This window comes from Zeus faber, assembly GCF_960531495.2.
Source record: "Zeus faber genome assembly, chromosome: 6".
Taxonomy (NCBI): domain Eukaryota; kingdom Metazoa; phylum Chordata; class Actinopteri; order Zeiformes; family Zeidae; genus Zeus; species Zeus faber.
In genome coordinates, this window is record NC_137201.1 from 22,584,709 (window position 1) to 22,609,708 (window position 25,000).

General features: G+C 46.3%; 1 protein-coding gene across 1 annotated transcript in view; it reads right to left on the reverse strand.

Annotated features, from left to right (window-relative positions):
• The window catches only part of LOC307232227 (A disintegrin and metalloproteinase with thrombospondin motifs 20), a gene marked incomplete at its 5' end in the record, with an annotated part of 105,846 nt that overhangs the window by 40,958 nt on the left and 39,888 nt on the right, over window positions 1–25,000 (reverse strand). The window contains 9 exons of the mRNA XM_080003150.1: window positions 133–343; window positions 1,440–1,566; window positions 2,694–2,823; window positions 3,576–3,742; window positions 7,161–7,256; window positions 11,817–11,934; window positions 12,500–12,636; window positions 14,947–15,128; window positions 16,375–16,520. Of these exons, the coding sequence (XP_079859276.1) occupies window positions 133–343; window positions 1,440–1,566; window positions 2,694–2,823; window positions 3,576–3,742; window positions 7,161–7,256; window positions 11,817–11,934; window positions 12,500–12,636; window positions 14,947–15,128; window positions 16,375–16,520 (1,314 nt within the window). The remainder of the gene's footprint in view (window positions 1–132; window positions 344–1,439; window positions 1,567–2,693; window positions 2,824–3,575; window positions 3,743–7,160; window positions 7,257–11,816; window positions 11,935–12,499; window positions 12,637–14,946; window positions 15,129–16,374; window positions 16,521–25,000) is intronic.

Here is a 25,000-nt window from a genome sequence, read left to right on the forward strand (position 1 = left end):
CCATCCATCCATCTATCCATCCATCTATATATCCATCTATCGGTATATACATCTATATATATATATATATCTATCCATCCATCCATCTATCCATCCACTCATCCATCCATCCATCCATCCATCGATGTTTACCTGGGACCAGGCGCTGTACTGCCAGCTCTTCAGCAGACAGTCCCCGTGGCAGGGCTCCCTGCTCTGGGGCTTGGGAAGGTCTCCGCAGGCCCTGGCCTCCGCCCGCTCGCTCTGCCTCTTCAGCTGGCTGTACTTCATGCACTGCACGTCCAGGCTGCGGTACCCGGGCCCGCACTTCGCCGTGCACTCGCTCTTCCCCGCCACGTGCCACCTGGCGAGGGGATGGAGGGGATGGACGGGAGGGAGGGAGGGTCAGTGTTCTTTGAACATACTGGGTGTAACGGTACGGTACCTTCATTAAGACGATTCTGGGGTTTCGGTTTGGACAAGATAGGTGAACACTTTATGAATGTCTGGAGGGAAATTCAGGCGTCACAGCAGCAAAAAACAGTGCAGTCGAGAAAGCGCACATCTAAACTAGTTAACATGAAAAAGCACTACACTAACTAGTGACTAGTGAGCCCAGTATGACAGGTGACAGTCTACAGTCAGTAAAAGTGAGAGTTTTGCAGCTTTACGAATAAAGGTGGAGTACAGTTCTAAAGTAATGGAATACTTGCACCACTCAAGACGTGGTAATATTACGGTGGCTATGTCAATCTAGGACCTAGGACATTTGGGCCTGGGTCCTAGACTGTCTCCTAAATTGTTTCCTAGCTCTTGAGATTGGCTCCTTGCACTTGCACCACGCACGCTTGCACGCACGCACGCACACACACACACACACACACACACACATATATGAATGGCCACACAGGGCCAGCACACAATTTAAACAGCAATTGTCTGGTTAATTTTTCCATTAATCTAACAGTTGAGATGATTACATCTCTTTTCCAAGGGAGACGTGGCCAAGACGAGCAGCAGAACAGAATAAAAACATGATTTTACATGATGGACAAGCACAGCAATAACAACTAAAAAAACAGCAGCAGGTTGCCAGTTCTCAGGGTGAACGCAGCAAATTAGACACAGCTGCACCCTCATGATAATTGCCCCCAATTGTTATCATTCTTAATCATAATAGATTATTATTAATGAAAGCAAATGGGTTTGTTTTTAATTAGTGGTCTCAACATGGGGTCCGGGAACCGCCAGGAGGTCCCCAGCAAAACGATTGATAATTGGGCTTCATTCAAAACATCTAAGACGTCAGCGCTGTTAGAAAAAGTACAATAATGACTGTTTTGATCCTTGTTTCACTGTTATCACCCAAACTTCAGTACAGTGTGTTGAATCACATCCAACAATAGAAATGTTCTCCGTTTTCGGATCCCAGGGATAAGCAGATGTGTGTGTTTACGAACCTCAGCTCACAGAAGGTGTTGCACGGCTCGCTGACGGCGACGGGTCGAGGTAGATGTTCACAGCGCTGGTCCGACACCTCCAGGTGGTCACTCTTGCGCACACACACCGCCTTACGTCGCCGCACACCTACAGACACACACACACACACACACACACACAAACACACACACAGGTGCCACACGCAACGAAATGCAAGGTTTGAATTAAGACACATCTGGCAGTCGGCTCAAGTGTCAGAAGGATATTGTTTCCTCAACGAGTCCGATCTCAACTTTCTGATGTCCAGTCTGGGGGTGTGGGCCCTCCCAGGACCCCCTCCTCAGGGCCCCGAACCTCAGGACCCCTCTCACCTCAGGGCTTCTATCTCTGCGCCCCGACCTCAGAACTCCCACCTCCAGGGCCTCGCCGCCAAGAGCCCCACACCCGGGGCCCTCGAAAAAAAATCTACAATTATGTACGCACCAGCCCACAGGAAGGCTGACGAGTGGACATTTAGGGGCTCAGCGAGGTTAAGGGCCCGGGTCAGGGGATGATATCAATGAGGGTCACACTGGGGCTGCAAGGTGTGTGAGTGTGTGTGTGTGTGTTGGTGTGTGTGTGTTGGTGTGTGTGTGTGTCTGTGTGTGTGTGTGTGTGTGTGTGTGTGTGTGTGTGTGTGTGTGTGTGTGTGTGTGTGTGTGTGTGTGTGTGTGTGTGTGTGTGTGTGTGCGCGTGTGTGTGCGTGTGCGTGTGTGTGTGTGTGTGTGTGTGTGAGAGAAATCAACCCTGGGTGGGCTAAAATCATCATCTGCACACATTGAAATTCTAATTTACACATATAAAATGCCATTTTAAAAATAATATGAAATCGAAAAAATTAGAATTCAATTTAATGTCCAAGCGAGATGTATTGAACACATAATAAACCTGCCTCTTTGGATTGCTGCATGAAAGGGTAATTAAAATTAAAAATAAAAATACCAGAATCAACATTGGAATATATATAAATGAATCAAACAAACGTCAAGGCTTTGTTTATATGGAATGCATTACTTTTCGTTTTTTATTGGTGTTTTATTAAGGTGAAATAGAATTTTCTATATTTTTTTGTATTTTCCTTGTCTGAAATATGTGTTGAAATATGAGTAAAGACATAAAAAGTGAGCTGTACAACCCAACACCTCAATATATTGATCTGTCTATCTCCATCCATCTATCTATCGATCTATCTATCTATCTATCTATTTTCCAGAAGATATTTCAGCTCCTCTCACCGTGACAGGCTCGGCTGCACTCGCTCCAGGAGCCTGAGGGATCCCACAGGAAGTGCTCGCTGTGCTCCTCGATGGGGATGTTGAAGGAGTAGCGCACGTCGGGGTTGTACAGGTTCCCCACACACAACACCTGGAGAGGAAGGAAATTCAATAAATTGCTCTCATGAGGAAGAGCAACTTATTGACCATTTATTGAACATTGGAAAGTGAAATTCCATTCGACAGTTTAATTTCCCTCAACCCATCTGATGGAGATGTACATCATTTGCTTTTTATTTTAACATTTCCACCATTGGCTTGAAATTGCCCTGAAGATTTTATAAAAAAAACCATCATAGAATCAAATAGAATAGAAGATAGGACAGAATATAATAGAATACAATAGAACACAATGCAATAGAAATTTAGAGAATAGAACAGATCACAATACAACAGAATAGAATAGAAGATAATAGATCTTGATAGAACAGAAGCGACAGAATGGAACTTAATATAATAGAACAGAGCCACACATAAGAGAATAGAACTGAATACAAGAGACAAAAACAGAACAGAATAGGGTTTAACAGAAAAAGGAGAGAACAAAATATAATAGAACTTAACAGAGTAGAACGTTTATAATATAATATGATATAACACAACAGAATAGAGTAGAATATAGGAGAACTGTATATAATAAAACATAATAGAACCGAACAGAATAGAACCCTGCTTGTATAATAGAGTGCAACAGAAAAGAACCGTATGGAACAGAACACAATAGAAAAGAGTAGAATAAAATCAAGCAGAGTAGATCCCCCCGCTTGGATAATCTAGTGCAACAGAATAGAACATTTTAGAATAGACCATAATAGAACCAGATAGAGTAGAACCCGTGCTTGCCTGCAGCACCAGCTCCTCCTCGATCTTCTCGGTGCAGTTGATGCGCTCCTCCTTGGTGTCGGAGCCGCTGTACTCGATCACCGTTCCCCGGAAGGAGATCTCCCGCTTGAACATGGCCACCACGAAGTTCCCGTTCAGCAGGAAGTTGGACTGGCCGTCCGACAGCGCTGCAGGAAGACGGAATCAATGTAAACTCTCTAAAGCTAGGGCCACGATTTTCAGGCCGATTTGGAAACTATTTGAGATCGAGCAGAGGCGGGTAGTCCAGGGTGTTACAGGGTAGTACAGGGTAGTACAGGGTGGTACAGGGTGTTACAGGGTAGTACAGGGTGGTACAGCGTGGTACAGGGTGTTACAGGGTAGTACAGGGTGTTACAGGGTAGTACAGGGTGGTACAGGGTGTTACAGGGTAGTACAGGGTGGTACAGGGTGGTACAGGGTGTTACAGGGTAGTCCAGGGTGTCACAGGGTAGTACAGGGTAGTACAGGGTGGTACAGGGTGTTACAGGGTAGTACAGGGTGGTACAGGGTGGTACAGGGTGTTACAGGGTAGTACAGGGTGTTACAGGGTAGTACAGGGTGGTACAGGGTAGTACAGGGTGGTACAGGGTGTTACAGGGTAGTACAGGGTGGTACAGGGTGGTACAGGGTAGTACAGGGTGTTACAGGGTGATACAGGGTGCTACAGGTTGTTACAGCATAGTACAGGGTGGTACAGGGTGTTACAGGGTGGTACGGGGTGTTACAGGGTGTTACAGGGTGTTACAGGGTAGTACAGGGTGGTACAGGGTGGGTACAGGGTAGTACAAGGTGGTACAGAGTGTTACAGGGTGTTACAGGGTGTTACAGGGTGGTGCAGGGTAGTACAGGGTGGTACAGAGTGGTACAGGGTGGTGCAGGGTGGTACAGGGTGTTACAGAGTGTTACAGGGTGTTACAGGGTGTTACAGGGTGGTGCAGGGTAGTACAGGGTGGTACAGAGTGGTACAGGGTGGTGCAGGGTGGTACAGGGTGTTACAGGGTGGTACAGGGTGGTACAAGGTGGTACAGAGTGTTACAGGGTGGTCAAATCGGAACGGCAATTTTCAACAGCCAACGAGCTTGTGCGCCTGCACGATGGCGAAGCCAAAGAAAGCAGCAAGTGGGCGAGGGTGACTTGGACTCAAATGGAGGAACGACTTGTGGGATTGTGACAGACTCACAAAGGTCTAATTAGTGTAGAATGTCAGCGCTGCAAGTTCGTTGCACAAACAACCACGGTAGCCAGCTGTACGGCATCCATGTTTGTTTTGGTGTCAAAATATCACAAGATATTTTATTTTGCCTCTTGGGGGAAGACACATTCCCGCGAGTGCTGGAGTTCCACAAAACCCTCTTCGTCTGTTCTCCATGCTCCTCAAAGACGGCAGTTGTTATGTGTGTGCACAGATGAGACTGAAGCACGTAATGTGGCCCCAGCTTAAGCTGTTGCGGTTTTGGCAGGTTTTAGCAGAGCTGGTGTTTCGTGTTTCCCAGCTAAATGCAAAATAAACAGTGTATTGTTCTGCAATACACTGGGATAGAGGTAGATGCAACGGGGACATAAATGCACTTATATATACAGTCTATACATAAATACATATTTTATATACACATTTTTTCCGACAGAAGTCAGAAGAAAAGACCAGGACCAGGACCAGAACCAGAACCGAGACCGGGACCGGGACGGGGACCAGGACCAGGACCGAGACCAGGACCAGGACCGAGACCAGGACCAGGACCAGGAGCAGGACCAGGAAACAGTTTTTGTTGGTCTTGGTTGGTAGAACTAGGCAGTTGATTACAACGCCAGGGTTCGTGTTGGAACAATGTGTGTTTTTAAAAAAAAGTCGCTCTCCAAGACGCAACTTTTGTTTACATTCAAGTCCACACACGACCCCACACACGAGTGGGATTCCAGCGAGGCGGCTTTTTAACCCCTTCACGGCCAGTGAGGTTTAACTAAACACACAGGGCCCTGACACCAGACTTTTAGTGGCTGCCAAGTTGGTGACCAAGCATCACCTTTTGGGTGTTGGTTGCCAGGGCTGACAAAATGGTTGCAGAATATTGATCGTTTAATAATTGAGTGATATTGATCCTATATAATGATAATGATCCATATTTCAATATTCTCACTATTTTAGACAGAGTAAGACAATCCGCCAGGACAACTCATTTTCCTTGGTTTATAATGTTTCTCAACATATAGTGGTATACTGCGCTTATTATTGGGGCAACCACATCGTACAATATGGTTGCCAATGACCCCAAATATGGTTGCCAGTGACCCTGAATCTGATTGCCAATGACCGTAAAACTGGTTGCCCATGACCGTGAATCTGGTTGCCCATGACCCTGAATCTGGTCGCCAATTACCTTATATCTGATTGCCAAAAACCCTAAAACTGGTTGCCCATGACCCTGAATCTGATTGCCGATGGACCCGAATCTGGTTGCCAATGACCCTAAATCTGGTTGCCCATGACCCTGAATCTGGTTGCCATTGACCCTGAATCTGATTGCCAATGGCCGTAAAACTGGTTGCCCATTACCCTGCATCTGGTTGCCAATGACCCTGAATCTGATTTCCCATGACCCTGAATCTGGTCACCAGTGACCTATATCTGATTGCCAATGACCCTAAAACTGGTTGCCCATGACATGAATCTGATTGCCAATGGCCCTGAATCTGGTTGCTAATGATCCCAAATCTGGTTGCCAATGGCCCTGAATCTGGTTGCCCACGGCAACTGGGCAACAACAACAAAAAAAGCCTGTTGACTCTGATTACTGTCATTGAGCAAAAGGACAGAATGCATGGGACACACACATACACACACACACACACACACACGCACACACACACACACACACACAAACACACACACACGCTCCCGAGGGTCCATCCCGCTCCGTGCGCCTATATCCCCTTTCATGTGGCTGCGTTCCACATGCCTCTAATTAGCACCTATTGCCGCCTCATTCATCTTGTTTCGGGGACTGACACTCCATTTGCTTTCCCAACCGACGGACCCCCACCCTCCACACCTCCACCCCCCGGACAAGTATTTTGGCACTGACCCATGATTCCTCAAACCCCCCCCCCAACACACACACAAACACACCTAATTCTCAGTCAGGAGGAATGGTTCAGTTTATACTGCCGTGGGCAGTTTGCAGATTTCAACATATCAGTGTATCAGTCGGTATCTGTATTGATGTGAAATGTTAGATGTTCTATTAAAAAAGACATAATACAATAATAATAAATGTAATAATAAATAAATACATTTATTTATTAATATTAGTATTTTAAATATATTTTATTTCAATATTTAGACGTATTTAATGTTCTATTGTATTGCATTGATTTGAATTAATTTATTGTTATATTTCTATTTAAAATACATGTTTTTTTAAATGTATTTATTATTTTTTTTATTCTAAAAGGTTAATACCAACACTCCACACACACACACACACAAACACACACACACACACACACACACACACACACACACACACACACACACACACACACACACACACACGGCATGCGGCTCACCGAGGTAGTTGTCGTCCTCTGGCTTTCCAGAGTAGCTGACCTGTTTGATATCAATATTGGTGGCTCCCGCCGGGATCCGCACCACGGTGTTGTAACCTAAAAACAAAACACAAAAAGGGAATGAATGAGTCAGAGAGAGAGAGAGAGCGAGAGAGAGAGAGAGTCACATAAAGTAGCTGCAATAACAGAAGTGAGCGGCCGTTGACGGCCATAATAGCTTCACGATGCTGCGACGTCCCGAGTCAAGGAGACGGGGATCGCACTTTAGGTTTTTTGGGGGTGGGGGTGGCGGGGGAGTCTTAGTCCTCTCAAATAACCTGCGGGAGGCCTTGTTTTAGTCACAGAGGCCCACCCGCGAAATGATATGTAATTATTCCCGCGGACCAGACTTTGGCCTGTAATTACCTCGACGAACCTGTTGTCCCACGATAAACTGACAGAGGGAGAGAGAGAGGGAGAGGGAGAGAGAGCGAGAGAGAGAAGGGGAGAGGGAGAGGGAGAGAGAGAGGGAGGAGAAAGTGAGATTGAGGAGAGAGAGGTGAGGGTGAGAGAGAACCAAAATCAGAATGAGTTTATTCCGCCGGGTGCATTTTCATTTTCATGAATTTGTCATAGTTTAGAGGATTGGTGCATTTCTACAGACAATAAGCATAAAAAGAAAAAGCTTACCAGTCTGAAAAAACAAAAGTTTTTAAAATAATAATGAAATAAAATATAAATAACATAAAAACAGAAAAATATACACAAATTAAAAAAATTACAAGAAAATACAAAATGTGATTATTTGCACAGGATGGGTTCTTGGTATGGGGTATATAGGGCATAAATAATAATTATAAATTATTGCTATGAAATTACCAAGTTATTACAGTTTGTACAGTGGATGGGAGACAAGCGGCAACAATGGAGGAGTGGAGCTTGATGGGATTCAGAGTGTGGAAGTGAGGGGTTAAGAAAAACAAAAAAACCCCGAAATAATCAGGTGAGGAAAGGACACAGAAATAAATGAAGGATCCCAGAAGCGGGGGAAAGGGGGGAAGGATGGCAGATGCTGAGGATCAGCGCTGACTGGAACCTGGCAGGGGGCAGAGGGAAGGGTGCAGGAGGGAAGACTTCCAGGAGTTCGAGCTTTTTAAGAACTTTTTAACCACACTCTCGATGACTAGAAAAGTGCTTTTGGGTCACGGACATTTGGAGAGAAGGTTGGACCGTGTTCTCACTGGGGTCAAAGAGTTGTCCAGGGCCCGAAGATTCAGTTTAGTTCGTTTTGGAGGGATCATTTCATGTACTTTTTTTTTTTGGGAGGGGGGGGGGGGGGTGTTTCTTCGTTGTTGTTTTTTTTGGCTGCGTGGCCTGAGTCGGATTTCAACGTGGCTTTAAAGCAGAGCTGCAGGAGGTGTGAACAGAGATGTGGGCTAACCTCGCACCGTGAGCCACTCGGGGGCAGCACATGGAAAGGTAACATCTCCTTCACACACACACAAACACACGCACGCACGCACGCACGCACGCACGCACGCACGCACGCACGCACGCACGCACGCACGCACGCACGCACGCATGCAGGCACACACACGCGATTTTGTCTGCTCGTCACAGGCCACAAGTCGACCACAAATATTTACGATATCGACCTGTAAAACCCAAACCTGGTTCACTGAGGTGCCACAATCTCCTGGTGTTAATTTCTTCTGAAGCTTAAATTCAGCTCCAATCCAGCAAAGCGACAGGAGAAGGCCGCCGAAATATTATTTCAATACTAAAAAAAAAAATAGAACTGAAATGGCATCAGGTCTCCGCCTTTCCCAGGGTTTGGGTGGAGACCTCTGGCTCTCAAACGCCACCACAGAGCGACTCTGAACTAAAAAAAACTATATATATACTGTATATATATATATATATATATATATATATATATATTATATATATATATAACTTCAAAACTTTTTTGAGGTTTCCCTTCAAAAGAAGACCACCAATAACCCACTTTTGTCCACTTTTATTCTGTATATTTTTGTGTCGTCGTCTTTATTTTTCAGTTTTCTAGATTGTTTTATGGCAATTGTCTTTACAACAACGCAGCAAACCTTTTACCAGATTCCCTGTACATATAAATGTACTGAATGGCTGACTAAACACAACGCTTAGACGGTCCTTTGTTGTATTTACGGTCCCAAAGGGCTGTACAGGGTCACATTTATAGGAGAACTTGTTGAGGCTTCTAACTTAAAGGCCCTTGGATAGCAAAGAAGAATATGCCCCAAAAAGCAAAGGTTAAAAAAACTAATAAACATCAACCCCAATAACCGTAAAAACCCTAATATCCCTAACAACCCTAACAACCCCAATAACCCTCATAACCCTCATAACGTTAGTACTCGGAAAATGACTTTTGAAAAACCCCCCAGTCTAAAAGTGCTATATTTTTTTTATTTATCACTTTTAGATTAACATCAAACTTGACTTGATGACAATATAAATCAACTCTTTATGTCCCTTTGGTCTGAGCGAGATGAACGTTCCACCTGAAATGATTGGCCCCGACGTGGGCTTTCGGACTTAACTCGCAAAAACTTTCCACCAACTTTCTAGTTTTACAACTTTATTCTTTCAAACCCTGGACCAAATAAATAAATAAATAAATAAATAAAACGAGGAAAAAAAACAAAACAAGAGAAAACCACAGGGCCGCCGAGCGACCGGGCCCCCAGCAGCTCCTCTAAAGCCTCTTCAGCCGCACGCTGTGGTTACCAGGGATTTGTCGGGACTCGTGTCAGTGTTTTCCAGCGCACGGTTAAGTGGAGGGTTTCATCCCCGGGATCCAGGGGAGACGCGGCGTGGACGAGCAGCGGGAGGAGAAAGCAGGAACAGAGCGAGAGACGAGGGGAGAGGAGAACGCGCGGCGTGGGAGGGACGGGAGAGAGGCCGGCGCGCTTGTTCGTCTCCGAAACGTCAAGCTCTGAGCGCTCTGCCGATCCCGAGTATTTTGTACTATTATGACTCAGAGCTTTGAACGAGCTCCTTACATGGACGCACTTCGCTTCGAAGACGGCCGTCGAAAAAGTACCAAGCTGCTGAAACCAAACCGATTCGCGGAGGACGACAATAACCAACGTGACTCACAGAGAGGGACAAGACGCCGCAAAGCACCAATTTGTACAAAATGAGCGTTTAAAAACCCCATAAACTCCACTGTTGTTTTTACGTGGCCTCCTTTACTTGTGTTTCAGTCACGTCCCAAAAGCGTTTGCCGTGATATTTGGGGCTAGATCTGTTAGAGCAGTGGTTCTCAACATGAGGGGTCTGGGGACCCTACCCCCAGGGGTCCTTCCAGAGGTCCCGAGGGGCTCCCCAGCGAAATGATGAATTCTTCCATTCCACCATTGTTTAATTTACATTTAGACATTAGAAACGCTATAGAAGTTTCACTACTATCTCCCTAATTAGAGTGTAGAATAAATCTGAGATAACAATGGAAATTGGGATCCCAGAGACAAAATCTTATCAAATTGGGGTCTTTGGCCGAATGCGGGTCATATTGAGGATCCTTGAGGTGGAAAAGGGTGGGAATGACTGTGAAGAGAATCAAATGGTATGTGTACTTTTTCTCGGTCCAGGATGTTTAGCCGGTATGGGATCGGAGCCATGTCTAATAGAGAGGGTGGACGTCAGAGGAAAAACGGGGAAAGCAAATGGCCAAGAAAAGCCAGAAGAAAGCCACAGCTCAGCGGCCTTGGTAGGAGGCGGAGATCCTGCTCGGGCTCCACTCCCGCCAGCGTTTCCTTCCTTTTTGGTGGAAGCCAGATCCTCAGCGCCCGGGGGGGTCCGGGTCGCGGCCCCCGGGTTTTCGATTCAACACAGTCAACGGACCGGAGAAAGAACCCCAAAACACAGACGCTGGAACCCGGCGCCGGCGTGATGCAGACCGAACGTGACAGGGGGGCCCACGCCCTCAGCTCTCATGCTAATGCCGTTTTCGTTCTTCTGCCCGGACTCGGAGGCAAGCGAAAAGGGGATTGGATGCAATCAGCGTTTGCCCCCAGAGGAATGGAGTTCAATGGGGGAATCAGAAGGGTTTTAGAAGAAAGATCCACGTTATGCATGTTTGGCTGCGACAGAAAAGAAATCAGGGCTTAAATGCGAAAGAACGCGTCCAAGGCATGACATCAGGACGGACGTGTTGCCACAACGCAGCACGGCGCGCCCAAACGGCAGAGCGCCTGGAATCTCTATTTTCTGTTCCACGTTCAGAATCTGAATCTGAATTGGAATCGGAATCGGAATCTGTCCATACCATGTATCCCTCAAAATGTATAGTATATTTTCATATATGAGGAATGTACCATGGTGTGGATTTGTGCATTGCTATATGGACAATTAACATAAGAAAAATAAGTTTCAAACTCTGAAGGAAAATAAAACAAATAAATGAATAAATTAAGAACAAAAAAATAATAACATAAATAAACAAAATATATGATAAATAAATACATTAACAACGCGATTATAAAATAAATCAAATAAATAATAACAAAAAAATGCCAAAAACAGTATATAAAAAATTCGCCAAAACATGAGAACAGAAATAGCCAAATATATTAAAATATCCAGAACATACACAGTGGGAGTTTGCGTGTAATGGAGCCTACAACTCACCGTACTCTGCGTCGTTGAAGGTCCCTGCCAGCGTCTTGCAGGAGGAGTTGTCGCCGCCGCACACGCCGCACTTGTCGTTCCGCGCCTTGGAGTTCAGCACGTGGTCGCAGCCCGCTTGCTGCCGGAGAGAAGAAGAAGAGGAGGAAGAGAGGGTTCAGAAACTGGAGGTAGTCCAGGAGGGTTCTCAACGGTGGGTCCGGGGGCCCCCCAAAGGGTCCTTCAGGAGGTCACCAGGAGGTCCCCAGCAAAATGATTGATGGTTCAACTTCACCGTGAGAGAATGAAGAATAATGAGTGTTTTGATCCTAGTTTCACTGTGATCTCCCTGACTAGACTTTAGACACTAAATCATATCTATCAATAAAAATCTCCTCAGAACGAGATTGCAGGGATTAAAATCTTATCAAACGGGGTCTGTGGCTTGTGAAATAGGTCCTCGATGTGAAATAGTTTGAGAGTCACTGTACTGTGACGCACTATATTCTGTTTTCTTTTAATTCATTGTCATTGCCGTGAAGATTTGACAGTTGTTAGGGTTTGTAATGTACTTTCCCGCGTCAATAATATTATTTCCCATCTGGGACGAGACGTAATTTGACACAGATTGAACACATCTGAACGTACATATGGAAGAGAAGGAGAGAGAGAGAGAGAGAGAGAGAGAGAGAGAGAGAGAGAAATACCCGGCAGAGGCCTTGGACGCAGATGTCGAAGGTGTCGGGTCCGCATGGCGTGCCGTCGATGACGCGGTCCTTCAGCTGGTAGTACGCCGTGGTGCCGGCCACACGGCAGAACAGCTTGCAGCGATCCTTCATCAGGACTGGACAGGGGACAGGACGGAGGGGGTACGGGGTTATTAGCTGTTTGGAAAAATTTGCTCTGGAGTCACAAAATACTCTTGTACTGTAAAGGACCAAAAATGACTTAAGTCCTTTTGTCCCGTAATGTTAACAAAATACGTACAAATGATCTTACATTTACCCAATTAACTGAAGGGAAATTTCCAAACAGATGAAATAAAGGCTTTTTCATCACTTTTCAACCAAAAAAGACTTATTTTACTGTAGATTATTTTATTTTTCTTCTCTGACACACAAAAGAAAGCCATCGTGAATCTCTTAGGTTGATATTTGTCCTCAGTCGCCCGACATGAAGTTCGGCGGTAAAATATTCAGTGCTGGACTGTCCGTGTACCGCGTCAGATCAACCCATCAAATGCACTTATTTACTTATTTCGCAAATTCAAGCCAAAATACATGCACGGGTGAGACATGCAACTATGAGCTTCAAAATCAAAAAAAGAAAGCGGAATTTGTTTCAATTGTTGAGATACGGACGCATTGCCTCTCACTTGTGTCACGTTGTGTTGTTTAATTCGGATATCATTTATGATCACATTGAAACTCTTACGTCACATATTTGCATCAGAGCGTTGTAACGATGTCCAGGTGAACGTTGCCTGGATCGAAGTCATCGAATGCAATCAAGATCGGTCAAAAGAAGAACTTTCCCTTTGGCTCTTGCCGTCTTAATGCTTGACATCTGTCCTATGCCTGTGTTGCTATGACGACCGTACAAATGTTGCTGCGGCCACATTCGTTTTGGTACAAGCTGAATGATTATAAACACCTACTGTACTGTACATGTGCCAACTACAGGTCACATAAAGGACCCGTAACGGACCAAATAAATCATCTGCCTGCAGTAAATGTGGCATTAAACAACCAGATTGTGTAATTTTCACACTATTGCCAAATTAAACAACTGCAGACTGATTAAAGCTGATTTGCGCATTATTTCTGCTCATGAAATTGAATGAGAACACCTCCTGCAAAGTGGAGAAGGATTGCTAAACACTGGGTTCGGGGGAAGTTTGGGAGAGTTAATGGGGTTTGTTTGCATCAATCATCATTCCCGTGAATTTGGCTTAATGCAGCTCTAAACGCTGTGAAAATACAGCACTATGGAGTTAGAAGTAAATGAAACAAATCACTTAGACAGTCTTTCCAAACCCCAGCTCTCCCATTAAGGAATGGGATCCTCGGAAAGTAGAGAGTTCACATGGAAAACACTGAGCTCTGTTTAGCGTTAACCACTCCACCCGTCCGTTCTCTCCGTCCATTCCCTCCGTCCCTGTTTTCCCATCATGGCCGTTCGGAGGAGATACAATGAGGAAGAGCTTCCTCGGAGCCAAGTGAGAAGATGGAGCGTAAGATGGATGGATGAAAGGTGCCAAGTCCAAATTAGGTAATCGGGGCTCCGTGGTCGACCGTTCTATATCTGATCTCATGGAGCATTAACACAGTGTTGAACCGTCCCCCACGTTCCTCCGCTCTCCCAAAAACGCGCTTCACACAATAAGCTCATGTCTTCTGGTGAGAGTGTACAGGCAGTGCAAGCAGGCAAACACTTTCATGATGTTCTGCTCCAAAAAGATATACCATCTGGAGTAAACATCCACTTCTGAAGTCATTGATATTAAACAGATTGATCAATAAATAGATTCTGAGAGAGTAGCTGCAATACACAGCAGTAGTTGCCAAGGAACATGGTCGCAATTGCCCTATTGTACTACGTATTTGCAGCTATGCTTTCAGTACTGCAATAACTAAAAGGTTCTGATGCCCATCACTTGCATTGACTCCCGATAATCATGAGCATTGACTCCCGATAATCACGAGCATTGACTCCCAACGATCACAAACATAGACTTCCAATGATCACTAGTGTTGACTCCCAACAATCACAAACATTGACTCCCAAAGATCACTTGCCGTTGACTCCTACTGGTCACTAGCGCTGACTCCCAAGGATCACCAGCGCTGACTCCCAAGGATCACCAGCACTGATTCCCAAAGATCACTAGTGTTGACTCTCAAAGACCACTAGCATTGACTCCCAAAGGCCACTAGCGTTGACTCCCAAAAACCACTACTGCTGACTACCAAAGACCACGAGCGTTGACTCCCAAAGACCACTAGCACCGATTCCCAAAGACCACTAGCGTTGACTCCCAAAGACCAGTGGCGCTGACTCCCAAAGACCACTAGCGGGGCCTCCCAAAGACCACTAAAGATCACTCTAAACTGTCCCTCTTGTCTTTGGGGTGTTCGGGTTCGGGTTTACTCACTTCCGCTGTACTTTGGGACCCAGCGCACGGTGGGCGGGAGGCCGTTGATGTTGAAGTGCTTCCCGTCGAACTGGGTGCACTGCTCCTCGCGGAAGTCCTTGCGTCCGCGCGGACACGGCTCCGTGTTGCACGAGCGAAACTTCATCCTGCGACCCACGCAGAACTTACCGCCGTTTCTTGGCCTGGACATGAAGGGAATTTTAAATAAAATGTTAGGCCTAGGTCAAGAACTCTGCATTAAGAATGACGTTTGTTTTAAATACAGGGTGAATTTGGACAGAGAGGTAATTTCAGGTTGAAACAGGGAAGCTTATGAACAAGATGATTCCGTGTAACTGTTTTTAGAAGTGCTACCTTTAGGTCAGAAAGAGAGGTTAGTGATTAGGGTTTTATTTTTGGTTAGGGAGGACTTTTCTTTACAGAACTTCAGACGTAGTGGTAAGTAAAATTATATCATTGGATTTCTCTATCAAGGTAAGTATGAATGTAAGTATTAGGTTCAGTGGTAGGTTTTATACCATCGGAAATGTTGACACTGATGCAAAAGAACTTGACTTATTTTTACAAAGACAAATATATTCATAAATAAAATCTTATGAAATGTTTACAGTATGCTTTGGCTATCCACGGAGGTTTCGTCTGCGTCTCCTTCATTGTGTCTGTCTGGTCGACCCCTCCACGTGTCACAATATAATTGAAACGTGAGCTACAACTAAAACTCTTAAATTTGGTCTGTGGGATGTGTTTGTACTGTGTTGCATTACTTTTATAAAATAAAACGGGTATTTAAAATGGGTCTTGATCAAAACAAATCTGACAGCAGCTCTAGGTCTCTGGTGCAAGGTAGATATAAAATTAAACTAATTTAATTGATTGCACCCTTTAAAAAAACATTTCTACATAGTTTCATCTCCGGTTTCTATCGAAAAGGCTGCGTAGCCACGCGCAGTTAAAGTTAAAATCTCTCGCGCAGAAATTAAGAAACGTCACCTGACTCCGCACGGGCCCTTCACGGCTGACGTGGGCCGGAGGAGCTGCAACAGTGGATTCAGTAGGAAGCAGCACTTACTGTACGTCGCACCGCGCCCTTATGTCGTGCCACTGTGTCCTTCTGTGGACTTCAACTGTGATATCGCAACACCACGTTTGACATTTACGTATTGAAGCGTGGGGGCGTACTGAACGGTTCGCTAACATACCGTGTACCATTGCATCCCTAATATATATTGATAAATAGTTCAACCTACATGAACTCCCTCACGTTTCTTGAAGGTTAACCGCGGATAGAAATAAACAAAAAACTACGGAAGAAAATTGTGCATATTTGATTTGGCGACCCAACTGAAAACCTCCTGCTCCCCTCCTGCGGGCCACGGGCCAGACCTTGAGAAACGGAAACAGAAACACGGACCGGGGCGAGGGTCTTACTCAGGCTTGTTGCAGTCCCTGATGGTGCTCCTGGTCCCTCCACCACAGGACCTGGAGCAGGCGCTGTAGGGCCCCCAGGGGCCCCACTCCCCGTGGACCGGCCGCAGGTCCAGCTCCTTGTTCACGCACATCCCATGTCTGCAGTACTGCAACACACACACACACACACACACACACACACACACACACACACACACACACACACACGCACAGACAAAGCCACGCTGTTAGAGAATGTGTAATCACGTCAGCTGTGATGGAAACTAAATCGCCAAAAACATAAATACAAACAGATTGTTTTTTCAAATGCACGGAATGACGTTACTTTTGGACGGAAACATGGACATTTCTTTCCGCGATTTTCTTTTTGGGGACCATCCAGAATCCTTTCAGTGTCTCCGTCCCGAATTCTGGAGCGTTTTGGGAGGATCGCATGTGTCCAGAACGGGACAGAACTTCTTTGATGTTCTTTGATCCGAGAATTGGAACAAATGTCTCTTTTCCCTCTTCCTAGAATCTTCCCAAAACGTCTTTTTGGGGGACGCGAGGTCTTGGGAGGACTGTTTAGATTGAGATCCGGCGCTCACACACGCAGGCACACACACACTCGCATGCACACGCACACACACACACACACAGGCGCACACAAACACACACACACACACAAAGAAACACACACACACACACACACACACACACACACACACACACACACACACACACACACACACAGCTGTGACCGTTGCCCCCCCCCCCCCCCCTTCCTTAATCCCCTGTTTAGATGTGAAACTAGATTTTAAAGAAATGTTAATCCCACTATCGTTTACTCTCCAAGAATGTTTCCACGTCCTCCAGCTGTGGAAAAGATGAGAGACAAACGGCTGAGATTGCATTAGGGGGACGAAGAGAGAGAGACAGAGAGAGAGATGTGTCCTCGCTATTTGGACAGAAAAAAAAATGACGTAATGAAAGATAAGAATCTCATAATGAGTCACATTAGTGACTGACCTAAATGATGCAATGCATATCAATCAATTTGGTCCAATTATTATCTTAATCTTTAATTTCATATGCATGGACATTTTGTACTTACTGAAGTATGTTCTGTTTCGGAGAGACTTCCAACTTTTACTCCATTACATTTCAAAGCAAATATAGACAGACAGACAGACAGACAGACAGACAGACAGATAGATAGATAGATAGATAGATAGATAGATAGATAGATAGATAGATAGATAGATAGATAGATAGATAGATAGATAGATAGATAGATAGATAGATAGATAGATAGATAGATAGATAGATAGATAGATAGATAGATAGATAGATAGATAGATAGATAGATAGATATCTCCAGTCGCACTTCATGTCGTATCATATCATTATGTCGGCTGTTATATCAGGGCACTGGATGTGATGAGTACTTTTGCTTTGAATACTTGAAGTACATTTCACAACTTAAAGTACTTATACGCTGTTACTTCGGGAGAAATGTCCATGTGGTACTTTCTGTGTTTTTGTGTCGGGGTTATCTGTTCCTCTTCCACCGCTGCCGGGGCCGACTGTTTCCCCCTGAAACCGAATCTCCTCGTCCTCGTGGCGGAGATAGCGCAGGGTCCTGTTCTCCGGAGGAATGCGGGACAGCATGGCGTCTGTCTGGGTACCGAGCCACCGTGCCGCCGCCGCCGGCAGGGGCCCCTGGCGGGAGGCAGCGTGGCACCGCGATAACGGTGCGTTCGCGGCGCTGAAGCCCAGAATCAGAACCTGAGAGAATCAGAGGGGCTTTCTGGGTTCTGCTTTCCTGACAGCGCCCGGCTGGTTCCCCAATTTGGCTCGGAATGTCATCAACGCCAGCCGTTTGGGGTCTAAGATCCCGGCCGGGGCTTCGTGTCGTGTTGTTAAACCAGAAAAACCTTGTGATATCGGCTCATTTGGCGCCGTGCCCACACCCCTGGAAGACGTTTAATCTGAAGGGTTTAGGTTTAGGCAGTGTGTTCTGAAGACACACACACACACACACACACACACACACACACACACACACACACGTATTAAACAGTGTGAATACTAATAATGAAAATGCTGCCATACATAAACCATGGCACCAAGGTAACAGGGTGTAGCTGCACTGGGTTCCTGTTTCACGTTATAGTTTTGACTTAATTACAGTCTGATGTTAAATCTGATGCAGTTTAAGCAACACAGGGAATGAATCAATGACTTCAAATGATAGAACTCAATAACCTCACTATTATTATAAGTGGTACAAGCTTATCGGTCCTCGGTATCAGAGAGCGTCCGAGAGATCGGCGGATGGCACTCGTTGCTCGGGCGGAGAAAAAAACGCATCAAAAAAACTCCCTTCAATGTTGAGATATATTTGGAGATCAATCGAGGCAGTTTCTTGGGTAAAACTCTCCAAAAAAAAAAAGAAAAAAAAAAAGTCAAGAATCCAACCAAGCGAGAGCGGCGGTCCCCCACGTTTACTTTGAGCCCCACTTGCCTTGGAGCTCCACCTGACTTAGATCTACAATAACCTGTGCACCACCAGATCGGCTTGACAATTTCCAGCCCAACCGATATGAGATCGGCTTGACAATTTCCAGCCCAACCGGGGGGTGCACGCATGGTTCCTCTTTATTTGTTTTTTTTTTGGAGGAGCGGGGTACGGGGACATGATTGCTCCCTCTTATAAAAGAAAAAAAAATGCCGGTTATTTCACAAACCATCCCAAATTTGATCTACCCGCCCGATGCTATTTTCTCCCGCCCGATGTGATCAAAAGCGGCACAGTTGGGCAGAAAACCGCCAAATCTGGCAACACTGCGCACCACCTAAAACCATGTGGGCACATGCGTAACAACCTCGTCAAAAGAAAAACATGTGATCGACATAAAACCAAAGTCAATATAACTCTCCCGATATAGACTGAGATATTTTGCTTTTTTGGGCTCCGCAGAGGCGTCCGCAGCTTCTCGTCTGAGACATGCTGTCATCTTGCTTATAAAACCCTTTGTGAAAGGGATTTTATGACGTGCTGGGTTGATTTATCGCACGACAAATGTGAAAGCGGTGTCGTAAATTCGGGAGTTCGGACTCGATGCGAAGCCGGATACATTTTTGGATCACCGGACGCCCCCAAAAATAAAAGGAACCTGTGGAACCTGTGACGTATGGCAGGAAAAAACCGTCAGGAACCACCAAGGCCACCAAATCACCCTCAACACACCACCACACTTGGCCTCCGCTGTCCAGAGCAAGCATGCGCGCGCGCGTGTGTGTGTTTGTGTGTGTGTGTGTGTGTGTTTGCGTGCGTGCGCACAAGTGCGTGTCTGCAGCACATTTAAACCCCTAATGATGGAGTGTAAAGCCTCTTCCCAGCGACGGACAGGTGTGAACAGCTGCGGGCTGCGGACCAAACCAGCTAAACGTTTCTCTAATCCAGACGAGGTGTGGGTGGAGGGCCCTGGCCTTCTCCTCTCTGACTCCACCGTAAGCGCCAAGAGCAGGAACGTGCTTAAACACACCCGCCGCACATGAGCGCAGGGAAATCGCTTCCACACGGAGATAAGGGGAAAACGAGCGCCGGTCTTTGACGGCCTTGGAGGCCAGGAGGTTCTCACCTCGAGACCCGGGGAACGTCATGGGAACGGTCGTTCGGGAGGCACTTCCCAGAAAGCCTGAGGCTCCACAGAGCTGGACGGGCGTTTACTAGAGGTATCTTGGCGGCCGAGTTGGCAACTGTGCATCGGCTGGTGGTTTGCTAAGGCTGACAAAATGGTTGCTTTTTATAATTGGGTGATTTTCCTCAGCATGGACTGCATTTATATACTGTAGTGCTTTTCTCGTCAGACCACTCAAAGCTCTTTCCAGTGCACACCTCACATCCACCCATTCACGCATGGAGAGGCACACCAGCTCCACGAGAGCATTTAGGGGGTTAGCACACTACCAGGGAGAGCCGGGGACCGACCCCGCGATCTTCCGATCACCCCGTCCCTTCCGCGGCGGGAGTTTCTAAACATACAGAGGCATACCGTGCTTATTTCCCTCATTTAACATGTGAAAAGTGGTTGACGACGGGGCAACCGGACCGCACAAGGCACTTGACAATGGCCCATATCCGGTTTGCCCGGGGCAATGGGCAACCGTTATCATCGCGCCCTGTTTAAACCATATTTTTGGATCGTTGGGAGTCATCCCAAGTGATGATGGCACCAGAATCTTTTAAATTGATCCAGTATTGACCGAATGGCTGCGCTATGGAGTACAATGGGGGAATGGCGACCACATTCTTTGGCGAGCTCGACCTCCCCGCGGCTCTACGATGGTTTGGGTTAAAAAATTGTGTGTTTTCCACCATCGACCCCCCAGTCTAGGAACCCCCTCACCTACGTCAACCGTATTCCCATCCCACCTCCCCCACCCACCCACCAGGGCAACCCATCCCCCCTCCAACTGGGGGGTGGGGGGGGTTGCGAGTGCCAAGGCGGGGGACCACCGCAGCGCAGCCGGGCAGCGGGACCCGAGGACCTGTCAAACACATGGCGGGCTGGCTGTCAGGGGACGAAAGCCCCCGTAAGCCTTTAAGGCATTCCATCCCCGCCCCACCCCCACCCCCACCCCCCACCGGCACCCTGTGTTTACAACCGTTTTGTTCGACTTGAAAAGGTGATGTGTGTGAAAGGAAGAATGAACGGGAGAAGAAGAAAAAAACGTGTGTGTGTGTGTGTGTGTGTGTGTGTGTGAGTGTGTTTGTGTGTGTGCGTGTGAGAAAATGTGTATGTGAGAAAAGGCCAAAAGTGGGTGATTGCTAGTGGGTTTGGAGGCATCTGGGGGCCACGCTCCTTCCCAATTATCCTCCTCTTTCGCAAAGTGCGCAAACATTGGCCTTGGAGGACGCTGACGTGAAGGGCCGCCGGGGTGCTGTTATTAAAGGACCTTTTTCCTAGAAAGATTGTCAAAATTTGCCCATCAATTTGGAACGTGGTGAGACATTCGAAGGCCTTGTGAGAGAAACCTGTCCAGCTGTCACCAACATGTGTTTTAAATTGAGGATTTCGGGCGTGTGTTGGGGGCCGGGGGCCGGGGGCCACACGAGCACTGACTCACCAACACATGCCGTCACATGCGCGTTCAGCACATACCCACGTGCATACACTCAGGATTGCATGGACTAGTCGACTTGTCAACCTTAATACAGCAAGACATTGTAATTCAAAAAAAAAATAGGCATCAAATTAGTTGCAATACATGTCCGTGCGGCCTCGGGAGGCCGCACTGAGCAGCACGGAGAACTAACAGTGAAGAGTGATGATCTGAGCACAGAAAAACCATCATGTTTGGGAGGTCATGGTTATGGAGTGGGATTTATCTAGTTCAAGTAGACTCACTCATCCCTAACCACTTAAGTAAAAAGGACGAATTTCAAACGACAAATTGCCCAAAAGAAACTTTCCATGGCGTTCTAACAAACCAGTTATGGTTCATCTTGGTTTGTACTTTACTCTTTCGTTTCTCATTGCAGCCTCGTGTGTTGATTGTGTATAGTTGGTGTTTCTAAAGGATTTCTTTAATTTATTTCTTCCATATGAGCTGAACAGGACACAATTCAACATTTTGCACGCTGTATACTTGCTGTTGTTATACAAGATAATGCCTCTTTTTCTCTACTTTTGTGAATAGGCGACCAGGCAACCATGCATCGTCTGTTGGTTGCCAAGACTGGCAAAACGGTTGCCGAATTTTAGTGATTTTTTTCCTAGTAGAGGTTTACCGTGCTTATTTTCTTTTTAGAGCTTATGACAAATGGTTGCCGAGTTAATTTATAACTTTTATAACTTTTATAACGTTTGTCCCTCCGACAACGGGGCAAACTAGACCACATAAGATGCTTGAAATGGCCAAAGTCTGGTTGCTCGGGAACAACTCGGCAACTGTAATCGTTGGGCCCTGCCTGAACCTTACTTTTGGGTCATTGGGAGTCAACCCAGCATCTTTGAAATTGATCCAGTATTGAGAGAACAGCCGCGACGGCGACCTTTCTGTCGTCAAATAAGATGATGCCTCTTTTTGTCTTTTTTGTAAATAGGTGAGAATCTCCTCTCGTCACTCTTATTGCAACGAGTCTGCCTGCAGCCGACATACACAGGTGAAACTCTTTCCGACGTTTTCCATTCAAGTGCAATACAACCGCGCCTCCATCCAACCGACGCACCCTGCAGAGCAATATTTCGGCCGACACAGCGAAACCCTCGGAGGCCGTGCCCTGTAATTGGCCCAGGAAGCTGCTGCAGAGTGAACCCGAAGCCATACATCACGGTGGGAATGAGAGGGCAGGCGGCGCCGCGCTCTCTCATTTTGACACCGGCCGTTTCCCAAAAGGCTTCGCCTTTCATGTTGCCTCGTGCTCGCTCTGTTCCCAGCGCTCCCTCGAAATCCACGGGGTCAGAGAACTGAACTTTGAACCCGGAGAAAGAGAGAGAGAAAAAAAATCACTTGGAAGGAGCATGGGGGCTCGTGGGTCGATGGTTTGAGTCCCGAAAAATTCTGATGTATCGGGTGGAGGAGTCGCCCGCAGGCTGTGGACCCGGAGACGGAAATCAATTTAAATCTGTACAAAAACAATAATTGAAACTATATGTATTAACTAGTGATTCTAGACCTGATTCTAGACCCAAAATATGGATGGATGGATGGATGGAAATTGTATTGTTTGTATTGTTTATATGATATACAGGCTCTATTTAGTGGGTTTATAGAAGGTATTATACACTACCATTATTATTATTATTATTATTATTATTATTATTATTATTATTATTATTATTAGTAGTATTAGTAGTATTATTAGTATTATTATTATTTATTATAGTGTTTGTCCTGTTTAATCTGTGATGTTATGACTCGCTCTGAATAAATGTAATCAAATGTATTCAACCTTTTTAGATACATGGATCCTCTTCTCTGACGGACGACGGTGGAATAGATTATTTATCAGCTTTATTTCGAGTTTCTCTACATCTCCCGCAATTACATTCTCTTCTGTATCTATGGGATTCCTTCATATTCATATTTTAACCTCATTTTACACCTTTTGGGAGGAAAAGGTCGGTGGGAGCGGCAGAGAGAAGAACCAACGTCCCAAAAAGGCAACAAAACCAGTGCACCTATGACCTGTCATATCCTCCCCCTTCTTTCCTCACCCCTCACCCCTCACCCCTCTCCTCCCCCCGACGTGCCTCCACGCAGCTCCAGGTTTGTCATTATGGACTGAATGAGCGGTTTGGCCCGATCAGCTGTTCCATTCAAGTCTTTCCCTCACCGACTGGACTTGACCGACTGGACTGCGCTATGTTACCACCGTGATACCACGGAGAAACGGGCCGCATGGGCCGAGTACGGGCCGAGTTTCAGTGTTTTACCTCAGACCATTTTCCTGATGATAGATATAGGATATGAAAAAAACATGTGTTGGTCTCCTGATTAGGGAGATCATTTTAAGGAAGGTTTCACAGAATTTTCAAAAACCCAGGAAACAGAGACAATCATCTGTGGCTATCACCAGGACGATGATGGGGGTATGTATCTTTCTATATACTGTACTGTATAACGTAATAGGACTCATTTTAACAACTAAATATAATTTTCCTTTCCCTGTCATTTTGTGGTAACCATGGAAACACCTTCCTGCCTTTAACCATTTGTGAGGAACAGTGAGGAGTCACGACACAAGTTCTGGTTCAAGTGCTCGTCATCTCCCGTCTAGACTACTGTCTTCAGGCTGGACTACCCGCCTGGCCCATCAGACATCGACAGACCTCTACAGACCTCTGCAGACCACTACAGACCATTACAGACCTCTAACTACCTCTACAGACTTCTACCGACCACCACAGACCTCTACAGGCCACCATAGACCCCGACTGACCTCTACAAATCTCTACCTACCTCTACAGACCTCTACCGACCACTACAGACCCCACAGACCTCTACAGATCTCTACCGACCACTACAGACCACTACAGACCACTACAGATCTATACAGACCACTACAGACCTCTACAGACCTCTACAGATCTATACAGACCACTACAGACCTCTACAGACGACTACAGACGACTACAGACCCCACAGACCCCACAGACCTCTACAGATCTATACAGACCACTACAGACCTCTACAGACCACTACAGACCACTACAGACCCCACAGACCTCTACAGATCTATACAGTCCTTCCAGAATGCACGCCCCTCCTTCGATCACTTCCCTGGCGTCCGATCTCTGCTCGGACTAAACTGAAGAAACTCATTCTCTCCAACAAGGACGTCCAGTGAAACTGCTACTCCACCTCTACACCGCCCGTCCCCGGTGAGGTTCCTCCACCCCTGCTCGCTTGCTCCTCCATCGCCACGTGGTCTCGCTCACCCCGGTCACGACTCCTCTCATCCCTGGCGCACGAGTGAAACCAACTCCCCCTAGGTGGCGGAGGTGCGAGTGAAACCAACTCCCCCTAGGTGGCGGAGTGGCTGAATGGCTGCCCACCTTTGGCGGCAGAGTGAAGCCCCATCTCTTCAGGTTTAACTCTGTGACTATGATACACCGTTGCTTTGTTACTACCA